A 12,799-nucleotide genomic window follows, 5' to 3' on the forward strand; every position below is an offset into this window, starting at 1 on the left:
GTAACCAGCACTTCAGTAACTCATAAATCTTTATTAACTTGTAAAAAGTTACTTCTTCCCTGACTCAGTCAAGGTTTTATTTTCTTCCCTTACTTGGTAATTTACTCAATTTATTTCCAACAAAGAAAGTGTTGAAGGGAAAAGGTCAGTGAGGAAAGCCAGAGGAAGAAGCCACACACAGTATTCTGGATCCCAGAATGGATCTGAAATGGATCTCATTGTTTCACTGACAAGAATTCAAAAACACTGAAAATAGTCACATTCAAATAGAAAGAAAAATAATTCTGAGGCCAAATAGATTCAAAGGATTTTTGTCATTATTTGTCATTTGCTTTTCTCCATTAGGAAGAGAGAGAGATATCGGGCGTGGTAGCTCACGCCTGTAATCCCAGCACTTTGGGAGGCTGAGGCGGGCGGATCACCTGAGGTCAGAAGTTTGAGACCAGCCAGACCAACATACCAGCCAGACCAACATACCCCAGCCAGACGGGGTTTAAAGTGAAACCCCGTCTTTAAAAATAGTAATAATAATAATAAAAATAAAAGGAAGAGAGAGAGATAGAGAGACAGAGAGAAAGACTGAGATTGATTCCAATGAAACACATAGGGAAATAATTTGAGTGCCTTTTAAAAGTGTGTAAATGCTTAATTTCTCCACTTTTCATCAAAGAGCTTTTCTGGGGAAAGGATACATTTTTAGCGTTAAAAATTAAGTAGTATTTGCATGTGACACACACATTTGGTCAATCCACAACCCTTCAAAGAGAACTGTGCAATTCTAATTCACAGGGTAATTTTAAAGTAAATAACTTGGTGAATATAAACCCAACATCTTTTTCCTGGTTTGGGGAGGAAAAAAGCTGTACAATGTATGCAAACATGCTAAGATTTAAATAAAATAAAATAAAACCTCTTATCATTCCCATCCAAGAATGTCAAGTCAGCCATTAAGGTTGTGACAGTGGCAAGTGTTGAACACACATGAGCACACATAATCACACTGAGAATCTGCTGACTGATTATTGCTGACAATGCCTAGTTCAATCTGATTCATCATTTGCACAGGAACCAAGAGACATTAAAAGGGCAGGAGGTAACACTAACAGGAGAGAAACAAAGCCTTAAACTAAGTTGGAATAAGGATCCTTTTCTAGCAATTGCCCAATTCCTGGGATCCCTTCTGTCCTGAGGCAGGCACTAGAGGCTTAGTTACTCCCACATCTGGAGATCTGGAGGCTTCTCCCAAGATGGAAGAGATGAGTAGTGAGAGGACATAAAGATTATTAGAGATGAGAACCTTGGCTGGGCACAGAAGCAAGCTAAGTGGAGTCACTGGAGAGGAAGGGTCTATTTAAACACACACACACACACACACACACACACACACACACACACACAGAGTTAGCTGCCTTACATTTATCACTTTAAGAGATTTCTGAATAGCTGGTCTACATACAAATGCATAACTAAAAGAGGTAAGAAAAAAATATAGATCTCTTATCAAAAGTACGTATTATTTTGCTAATGAGAAGCTACACCTTAATCCTGATATTCAGAAAATTATGTTGCCACATTAAATAAATGGTGAGGGGTAAACCACATGTAAAAAATCAAAGCACACACACAAATCATTCCAGACACCATTTCCCATTTTCTGACTTATTACTGTACACAATGCTGCTTTTGGCTCCTGCATTCTTATATCCTTTTGAATGCTCACCAGACTATTAATTTAAAAAGCCAGGTGCTCCGTCTGCTCCTGTAATCACTGTGACCTGTTTTTGTGATTCGAAAAAGGCAAAAAGACTAACTCTGGCTTGGGTGGGAATCATTTCTGGAATATCGGTTGGTGGTTGTTACATCTGGATTAGGTATAAAATGATAACATTATGATGATGAAAACCAGAGAGCCTCATCTGCATATAAATAGACCTAATCAGAAATGCAAATTGCAATCAGGAGAAATTTTTAAAGGCTGTGATAGCTGTGTGATTGTGCAGATAAGGAAAGGTCAACACTTGTATTGTTAAAGCAGTTAAATGGCTCCCAGCCTGCCCAGAGCCTTCCTTTGAAAGAGACATTTGGAAGGTACAAATTATCTCTCAAACTGCACCCTGGCTGGGAAGGACTCCCTGGATAGCTTCATTTTCTGTAACTAGAGCCGTGAGCTGGCCATACATCAGCCTGATTCCAATGAAAGACAACCCAACCTCTTGTACAAACCCCTAATGAATACACAGAATAGAAAGTATACTTGCATTTAAATGCTCTCCAAACAGACCTCTTTCCACACAATTTTCCACTGAGACAGAAATTAAGGGATAGAGAGTAAGATATAGTGCTGATGTAACATTTTCTGATACATTTCAATGCTGGTCTGAGTGAATAGAGCCATATGATACACATACTATGTTTCCACTGAATACTGGAGAAAGTATGTAATTAAAAAGAAAACATTAGTATTTACACAGATTACTTAATCCACAGTTCCATTCCTAGTCTTATCATGCAAAGTACAAAAAATGAATATCTCAGAAAAAGCTGAGTGCTGAAAATATGCCATTGTTCCAACAAGGTCTTATTATTCCTTGGGGTACGTTATCTTTCAGGAACATCCTCTTCCCAACCACCCCCCACCCCCTTGTTTTGTCAAAGAAAATACATTTCACAATCAGGCTTTGTCAGGTTTGGAGAGAAATTGCTTACAAACTATTTATTATTCCTCTAACTAGATGTTTTCACAAAGAACCAATGAGTCAAGAGCGCCATCTTGTGTCCTACCTTGGAATCTTAAAGAGTGTTTTCACAGGATGCATGTCAAAGAGAGGAGGGTCTCCATCCCCCAGTTCAATAGCTGTGATCCCCAAGGACCAGACGTCACAGCGAGCATCATAGGAAGAGTCATACTGCTGCTCACAGGCGATGACCTATTAGACAAAAGCAGGACACCATACATCAACCCTACGGCCGCATCGGATGTCCTGAAAAGGCCCTGAGCTGATCTTAGCCCCCTTCTCAGTTCTCTGGGCCACACTGATATTGAATTTCAGTGTTAAGATGTGTGTATTCTAGGCCTTATTTGTGTGTAACTAATTTATTGTCTTACGTGTTCATTAATTTTTTTAAATGTGTCAGTTTAGTTTTTAAACAGTATGCATTTGAACCGTCTAAGTACGAAGAACAGCGCAAGGGGAGGAACAGGGTGTACACCCACACCATCCCAACCTGCTAGTCCTTAAGGAAAGGCTCTGTCTACATCCTTCACCTCACTATCAGCTATTGAATTCAACAAAAAACAATTGTTCTCAAAGATGCTTGTGTACTTTGAGATGCATGAAATCCCCAAGTGCAGATCCAACTAAGCAGAGAGATGCTGGAAGACTTACATGGTTAACATAAAGTAGAAATGACCCCACTCCACGCTTCCCTTTTTCTAACATCTTTCCCCTCCTCAGAATCCAACAACTGGTGTGCATCACAGAAGCAGCTGCCATTCCAGTTACTGCCTTGACTAGACACAGCAGCAGCAGTACCAGAAAATGACCCCAGGCTTGTCACTGTATTGAGGGGTATGTAACCCTGTGGAGAAATGTTTCTATCAACTTTTTGAGTTAGGCAAGAACATCTCCTACATTCAGACTCTGATGACTCTCACAATGGGGACAGAAGTCAGAAGGGAGCCAAAGGGCATGGAGGACCAGGAAACCCTATCTGACCTAAAATCTGCCACCAGGATGACCCATGGCCATAGCCAGGTGGGAAACTTTGATGTTTAAAGATCCAGAACACCTACAAGGGTGAGCACAGGAAGATCAGAGTAACAGGGCCACCCTCTTAGACCTTCATAAGGTCTTTGGCTTTTTTATTTCAAATGAGATGGGACAATTGACTGTGGTGAGCAGAGGAGTCACAGATCGAGCTTATGTTTTAGCAAGATCACTCTGGCTACTATGCAGAGGATAGATTGTGAGTAGAAGAAACAAAATCAGTAACTATGCTACTGCAGGGATCTAGATGAGGCATTGTGAGATGGTGAGAAATAATCAGATTCTAGATATAATTTTGAATGTAGAGCCAACTGGATTTGCTGAACAGGGCTTATAAGAAAGAAGAGCTAAAGAAAACCTCAAAGGTTTTGACATGAGCAACCACTAGAATAGAATTGGTATTTACTAAGATGAGGAAGACAGTAGAAGGAGCAGGTTTTGGACGAATAGTGGAGCTCCATGTAGGATATATTAAGTCTCAGATGCCCGGGAGACTTACAAATGGAGAAGAGTATTTCAGGGAGGTGGTTAGGTCATGAGGATTCTGTCCTCGTGTATGGATTAATGCTACCATGAAAAGGGCTTGCAGGAGTGGGTTTGCTCCCTTCTGCCTTCTGCCATGTGAGGACGCAGTATCAGGGCCCACACCAGATGCCAGCACTTTGACCTTAGACTTCCCAGCCTCTAGAGCTGTGAGAAAATAAATTTCTGTTCTTTATAAATTACCCAGTCTCAGATAATCCATTATAGCAGCACAAAACAGACTAAGACTAAGAAACAGGTGTTTTAAGTCACTAAGTTTGTGGTATTGTTATGGCTGTGATAGAAACCTAGTATTCCTGCTCTCTTCCAGACCCAGTGCATTGGACTTGTAAGGCCTGGCAAAATGTGCCAACTGCCCTGCTCTAGACCCTATGTTCTTGTTCTCATAATTGCCCCGTATTCTTCTCTTCTGAGCTGAAGAACATTTTCTGTATATCCACATCCTTGGCCTGGCCCCAGCCCCATCTTCTGAATAGAATATCCTGTCACACTTTTAACATGTTATTTTCAAATGTACATTAAAACTGAAGTTCAAATAATTCCAATTTCAGGACCAAAGGCCATTTCATTGCCCCGAAACATTTCATTGCCCCGAAAGACCTTCCTTTCCTCACCCCCATCAGGTGAGAACCCTCATTATTTTTAAAGATCCCTAGAGAAGGCTATTCAACACCTTTCCTTTCAGAAATGACACTTTCAAAAGTGTGGGACAAACATAATTTTAGACCTATCAATCAACAAATAGTTCACTGTAATTCATGACACTGTGATAAGGCCTGTGAGGGAGAGAGAAATAAGACTCTATCCTTCCCCAGTAGGAGCTATGGCCAAATGAAATATAAAGCGCACCTATCACAATTAAATGACAAACCATGACAACTATAGATGGCCTCAGACAATGTGTACTAACATGTACAATAAAGGATATGGGCTCTAAACGCTTAAGATTCTAGAAGGGGGCCACTGCTGGATAAGCAAGACAGTAAGAAGTATCTAATACCCATAGTCTACAACTTCTGGGGAGAAATTCAAATCAGCTTCTAGCCAACTTGGACGGGATATAAAAGGCAATTCTAAGAACATGTCTGAATGTGGAAATGGAGATATTCTAATATTTCTCACATGTTGTCATAAAATATTCAAAACTTTTATCTGGTTTCAACTTCTCTTTACAGATAAACATTATCTTCAGCTCATTGTGATAAACAGAAAAACATACCTTGACCTAATTTTTCTCTTCAGTGCATCATGTAACAAAGAAATTACTGAAGTTCAGCCTTCCAAGGAAGTTTATTGGAAATCATGCTAATAAAATAACTCACGAATAATTATTGAGTACCCATTAGACTGGCAGGGTAGTAGGCCCTGGGAAGAGAAAGTTAAATACACACCGAACTTAATCCTCATAATAACTCGGCAAAGCAGGTGCTACTATCACTTTTGCAGGTGTGGAAACTGAGAACAACACGGTTAAACAGCTTACCTAGCATCACACAGCTAGTAATTGTCAGGGCCAGAATTTGAACCCAGGCAGAGAGAATGATAACTAAATAAATCATTGCCAGATGATAAGTGCTATATATAATAAAAGTTATAGTTGGCTAAAATTACCAGCTTCTGCACTCACATTTTGACAACACTAGCCAGGTTTTCTTAGCTTTTGTCATTTGGTGCATCTCCTCAGAGTCTCTCTTCCAGGACTGCTCCTTACCAGGAGGAAACAGTCCTTTCTGCAGGTTACACATATGATGAGATTCAAAGAAGCCCTCTCAAGAGGATGCAGGCCAACTGAAGGTCAATCCCCTGGAATGGGATTCTCTATCAATCTAATATCAAAGTCTGAAGCTATTTCATTAAGAGAAAATAGTATTATCATTCTCTTTAGCTCAACATTCTCCTTGCCTCTAGGTTAAATAAAGCCGAGTTAAGGATGCTTGGATGGTTGAATGGTCTTTCTTCCCTTGCCCCCAGGAGAAGGTGACCTTAAAAAGAGCTCTCTGAATCAGTTGTTAGGATGCTTCATTAAGAAAGGGGAGTAGCGATGGCCAGTAAGTGCACTGCTTTGGGACCACGTTTTCCAGGTTCTATAAGCCATATTAAAGGGGTGGAGAGAAATGAGATGGTGTCGACAAAGGCCCAGGACCCCAAATGCACACCCTTTCACATCTGAAACAAATAACTTATGCTCTCAGGACCTCTCTTGATCTATAAAGTGGTAAGGTGGAAATAAATGGCCATCCCTTCTAGCTCTAATAGTTTATGACTTTGCGATTTCCAAGTAAGTGATCTTGGGGTGGTATCTCAAACTGAGAGGCTAACATCACCATACAAATTAGCTAGAGTGCACAATACATTAATCTGAGGTGTGAACAGGATAACTGGAACTTTGAAGAGATTTTATTGCCAATATTTTGTAGAAGGTCTTAGGGTCTATGAAAATATGCTGGTTGCTGTAATAATGCCTCTGTAAAGGAAGATGAGCTTCAGTGAGGGAGCAATTGTTTGGATGTTGGTTAATGGAGCAAGTCCAGATTCCTACCTTGAAATGCAAACTTATGGCTTTTCTGGTACAATTAGACTACACTGCTGCTTATTTTAGAAAGAAGAAAAACACTAATGCTGGATTACTAGCAATGTCTATGCACTGACAGCTTTAGTGCCCAAGGCCAATAGCTATTTTACCCAGCAGTGGGCTTGAGGCTCCTAAATGTTGGTCATTACCACCTTAGCTGCCAAAAACTTTTCTTTCTGGAGAAGGTTGAGAACAAGAAACAAGTTTTCACAAATTACTTAGCTTGACAGGTCTTTGGAACAAAGGCTAGTCATTATCTGTCTTCAATTGCTGGGGAAATTCTCTTTAGCCTTCTTCAGGCTAAGGAGTTCCACAGATCCAGACTCCTTAACTCTACCCCCAGTCACTCCCTCCTACCCCAAAGAGGAAACACCTCCCCTCTCCTGCAGGAATCTATGGGATGAAACCACATCCACAACTTCTTTGACACATATCATCCCCTTGTCTGTCCTTGAGCATGGTCAGCTGTGTTCTGTTGAAGGTGGCTGTTCCTTTCCTTAGCCACCAGCCAGAGAACGGCAGAGAAAAACAACAGTCAGCAGCTCTTGGGTCATGAAGAGACCTTCACCTCTGGCTAATGCTAGAAAAACCCAGAACCCGGTATCTTTGTTTTGGTTTTGCCACCCCCTCACTGGGTGACTTTGACAAAATGTTTTATCTCCCTCTCCCTTTTCTTTGCAAGAAATCCAAGCACCCCCTTTTTCATGGGCCCCATCTGAAGCGCTGCTTATGAAAATGATGGCTATTCAGCTTTTTCTATGGCACCAAACTGTTAATAGTAGATATCATCGGATCACTGACATATGGGTAATAATTATTTTATTTACTTACTTCTCTAAGATCTTTTATGTTTTCCAAAACATCTATAGAGAGCACGGATTATTTCTATAAGAAAAAGGAGTTTTGGTTTTTTTGTCTTGAAAATACAAATAAATATTGAAAAGTTTGCCTTAATTTTCAAGAGCATGTTTCTTTCTTCTGGAGTATTTGTTGTCTGCTAGGATTCTTCATCAAAAAAAACTGGCAGGTTAAATGTGGTATATTAGTTATAAAACTAGGTCCCCGACCAGGTGTGGTGGCTCACGCCTATAATCCCAAGGCTTCGGGAGGCCAAGGCAGGCAGAACACAAAGTCAGGAGTTCGAGACCAGCCTGGCCAACATGTGAAATCCATCTCTTCTAAAAATACAAAAAAAAAAATTAGCCAGGTGTGGCTTATGCCTATTATCTCAGCTACTCGGGAGGCTGAGGCAGGAAAATTGCTTGAACCCAGGATGCAGAGGTAGCAGTGAGCCAAGATCATGCCTTTGCACTCCAGCTGGGGTAACAGAGCAAGACTCTGTCTCAGAAAACAAAACAAAAAACTAGGTCCCCATGAGATTAATACCAGAATAATAAAGCGTAATTATTCATGTAGCATAATTGATAAATGTTATTGATCATATAGAACTTCTCTGGAATTAGGAATTGTAGTTACAGTGTAACTATTCCAGTGGCAAATATTTTTTAATTAGTTTTACAAATGAAATTCCCTTCCCAACTATATCCCTTTCTACAGTGAGAACAGGGCATGAGTAGCACTTTCACTTTCTCGGGCCACCATGATCCATGACTAGGACTTACTGATAAAGTTACCAAGATAGGGTGAGATACACCCTCTCTTGCAGAAAGACTTGGTCTATAAGAACCTGAGCTAACAGCTTCTCATCTCAAGGTCTTCATTATCTGAAAAGAGCATCTGTATTATACTATATGTAAAAGGGATAAAAACAGTCAACATAGGAGCTTCTAGATTCAGACAACCTAGTTTCTCTAACAGCAATGTTTTCAAGCAAATAGTATGGTATTTTTGCTGTCATAAGAAATAATTTACCAAACTTAAGAAATAGGTGTTATTCAGACTACTTTATGTTTCCATTAATATTTTTTAAATGTCATTAAAAATGTAATTAGGTTTGCCTTCTATGTTCTGATTTCTCACCTTACTAGAATCATTCGTGCAATCCAAAATTATAACCAAAGGTTGGGATCAAAATTTCACTCAAGTACACAGGCAAAATGCCGTTACCTCAAGAGTTAAATTCAGCTAAATAAGAGGCAAGGCAAACAGACCTAAAGCTATTAATCCTTGGCTGACCTTGAGCCCAAACATGCAGGCAATAGACTGGCAAATAAGATGGGCTGAGAGGTAGGAAGGCAAATAGGATTCTTAATTTTGCTTACACAATTCATGCAGCATAATTGATCAATATTATTGATTATAAAGATTTCTAAATCAGAACTTCTCTGGAATCAGAAATTGTAGTTACAGTATAAATATTCCAGTGGCAAATATTTTTTTTATCAATTTTACAAATGAACATCGTAAAGTGTTATAAGCTGAGATACTGAATAAACAAATGAAGTATTTTACCTAAGATGAAATATAATTTCAAGGGAGGATATATCTGAGATTCTTTCTTTTTTTTTTTTTTTTTTTTGTAAAGGAAATATGGACTAGATGAACTGAAATTGAAGTATTTGGCAGGGGAATGGCCTTTCATAAAACTAAAACTAAGGCTAAGATTGAATCTGTCTTTTGTACACTGAGAAATTGCCAGAAGTAATTTGAATTAGAAGGTTCTTATGAACTTCAGAAAGGTCTGTAATTAATGTGATGTTCTACAGGTCTCTTTTTTCCCAGGATTGTAGGTCTCAGTTTAAGTCTACAGAGAAATAAAGCCAAGTTCAAATTAAAAACACACAAAGCATGCTAACACAACACCAGCTTCCCACCATGGCTAGTGGAGGGTAGAAGGGGAACTCATTCTGGATTTGAGGTCAGCCCACACACTGATTTGTGCACCTAAATTCCCTGAAGCCCTGGGAACAGATTATTTATTGTTACTTGTGTGGTGAGTTACCTTATCAGTCTCAGGACCATTACCTACAGAACTCCCAGCATGTCCAAATTTCATACGTGTCCTTAGTACTCAAAAAGCGAAGGAGCACATTTGCTTGGAGACCCAGTGCAATCCCACTGTCCTCGCCTGTTCCAGAGCTTCCTCACACAGAGATGGACGATGAAAGGACCTTGAAGATTCCCTCATTCAACTCCCTTCTTTTACAGAAGAGAAAACTGAGGGCCTGAGGAGAGAGCCAGTTGGTTTGTCTGCAGTCACACAGCTGGTTCATGGCCAAAGCAGAAGCAAACTCCATGGTTACCCACCACCTTCCTGAATAAGCCATCTCTTGGGAATCCTTATAATAATGGAGAATGCTGAGCCACTTCCAAATAGATTCCATATTCAGAGAGCCAGTCACAGTAACTTCTACACTATGAGCCCATAAGCACAGTATATAAGCATTAAGCAGATGGATTTCCTGCCGCCTCTCACTTCCCTGTCCCTTCAATCTCCCTTGCTGCCCCTTTCCTTGCCAGTTACTGCTCCATTTCCACCAGAGTATGTTCAGGACAGAGCAAGAAGGACCTCTATAATTCAGTCCATTTTACACCTTGTTAGGTCAAGTATTATTAAACCAGGTCAGGAAACAGATTCAGAAAGTTAAGAGACACTCAAGGCCACAGCTAGTAGGCAACAGAACTGAAGCATGAGCACACAATCAGAAACCATTGAGGAAAAAAATGTTTTTCTCCTTCATGATGCATCTGAAAAATAGGAAGGAAAGCAAATCAAGCAAAATATCTGAAAGTTCCCACTTGGGCATACCCCTTCGTCAGCAAGTAGTCTGCAGTTTCTGTCCTCACTCAGGCTGACAGCACCATGCAAATAAGGATGTCCTTGAGAATGTCCTATGTCCCTATTAGAGAGTAATTCTGTTTAACTTTCTAAAATTGAAAAAGGTATGAGAAGCCGGGCACTGTAGCTCATGCCTGTAATCTCAGCACTTTGGGAGGCCAAGGCAGGTGGATCACTTGACCCAGGAGTTCAAGACCAGCCTAGGCAGCATGATGAATCCTGTCTCTACTAAAAACACAAAAATTAGCTGGGCATGGTAGCCCATGCCTATAATCCCAGCTACTAGAGAGGCTAAGGCATGAGAATCGCTTGAGCCCTGGAAGTGGAGGCTGCAGTCAGCCGAGATCGCACTATTACACTCCAGCCTGGATAACAGAGCAAGACCTTGTCTCCCTGCCTCCCCCCTAAAAAGGTATGGGAAATACCTGGGACACAATAGAGCACAAGAAATACTAGTCCATCTGCCTCTACTTGTTCCTGCTTCATCCTACTCAAGGCTCCTCTGGGGTCCCATCCCCCATGCTGACCACTCTCCTCCGTTTGCTCTCTTCTGACGGCTCAGTGGCCATTGGCCAAGGGAGCAAATGTGGAGTTTGGCTTGGGTGGGAATTCTCTTTCATGGGCTGAGACTCTGTACCCAGAACAGGACAGTGGAGTCACTGACTGGAGGTCACCTACAGGTAATTTGGGACCCAGAGCTCAGGAAGAGCTGAGGCCAACTCTGACATTGCTTCAGCAAACACTTCTGTCCCTGCAATAACAGAATCGTTTTCCTCTTTTTCTTTTTGGTGGATGAAGAGAAGGGGCAACAGCAGGTGCTTTGGCCCTTCTCACCTTCCCAGAGAGGGGTGAGGACAGCCGTAAAAGTTCCAAATGCTCCTGGTGGTTGTTCCTTTGATATTTCTGGCTTAGTACTTCTCGCTCAGAACTCGGAGGGGATGTGAGGCCTCCGCTCTAGGCCCTACATGCTTCTGCACATCTGGGATCTGAAGCCCTCAGGTGGGGTCTTATATTTAGACCCACCAGGAGGAGGGTAATAACATATCACCACCTCCTCCAGAGACAGCCCCCACCTCCACACTGACATATGACACATGAGTCAACCTCCCCACAGAGGTCCAGCTGAGAGGGAGCTATCGCTGGAGCCGAGGTGAAAAACTGAGGCTGCATCCAGTCATTTCACCCTTGCCCTGGGCGCTTTGCCTACTGGAGCACTCAGCAGCTGGGTTGTGCCTCAGGGCCTTAGAAGACAGAACCACTCTGCAAACGTAGGCAGGCCAGGGCCAGCCTCAGAACAAGAGAAGGAATCTCCGTCTCTTCGAGCCTGACACACGATGCCTGGGGTGAACCAGGGAACAGCAAAAGGTTACGGACTCTCAGAGATGAATGTTTCTGGAGAAGACAGGCAGGTCTTTCAGCCAATGATTTGAAGTTCTAAACCTCTCACTTAACTCTCCTGAGCTCCCAAAGCCTGCATTCCTCACAGTGATATGACTGGCAGGCAGAATCCCATGAATCTCCAGTCTTTTAACAGAGAGCCAAGTAAAATGGATCCTAGCGGCCATGCGACATCATCAGTTCACTCTTACTGGGAACTTGGTGAGATCCAACCCTCACTGCTTGCGGAACAGCAGAGCCATGGAATATGAGAACTGGAAAGAGGGTCTTCCCTCTACAAACAGTAAATGTTCCCTGGAAAACAGAAAGGACCTTAAAAGGCAAAGACTACTGAAGCCAATTTCTTCTCTTTTACAGATGAGAACAGGATAAGCAGAGGTAGGGGAAGGGGCAACATGTGACACCATTGTTAAAAGCCCTTATTATGTCTGGCACTGCCCTGAACACTAAAGCACATTATTTCATTTTATCTTTTGAGGCAGGATTTTTCTCCCTATTTTACCTCTTTTAGCTTCTCCCCACTTTACTAGTCAGAAATATTCAGTAACTTGCCTGAGGTTATTGGTTATATGGGTAAGCAAATATCTATGATTTGCTCCCAGATTTATCTGAATCTAAAATTTGTGCTTTTTTACTCAAACTAAAGCCATATAAAAATAACTGAACCAATCATTTTTAGAAAATGGTGGCAGAGCTAAGACTAAGATTACAAATCTCCTAAATTCAATTCTAAAAAACTTTATTTTCTTCCATAGCCTTCTCTTTTTTTTTTTTTTTTTT

General features: G+C 41.2%; 1 protein-coding gene across 2 annotated transcripts in view; it reads right to left on the minus strand.

Annotated features, from left to right (window-relative positions):
- The window catches only part of MYO3B (myosin IIIB), a 499,023-nt gene that overhangs the window by 417,697 nt on the left and 68,527 nt on the right, over positions 1 to 12,799 (minus strand). For both annotated transcript variants that reach the window (XM_032293013.1, XM_032293014.1), the window contains exon 7: positions 2,782 to 2,927. In XM_032293013.1, coding sequence (XP_032148904.1) covers positions 2,782 to 2,927 — 146 coding nt within the window. The remainder of the gene's footprint in view (positions 1 to 2,781; positions 2,928 to 12,799) is intronic.

Source organism: Sapajus apella, unplaced genomic scaffold, assembly GCF_009761245.1.
Source record: "Sapajus apella isolate SASKATOON/1434 unplaced genomic scaffold, GSC_monkey_1.0 scaffold28, whole genome shotgun sequence".
In the NCBI taxonomy this organism is placed as follows: Eukaryota; Metazoa; Chordata; class Mammalia; order Primates; family Cebidae; genus Sapajus; species Sapajus apella.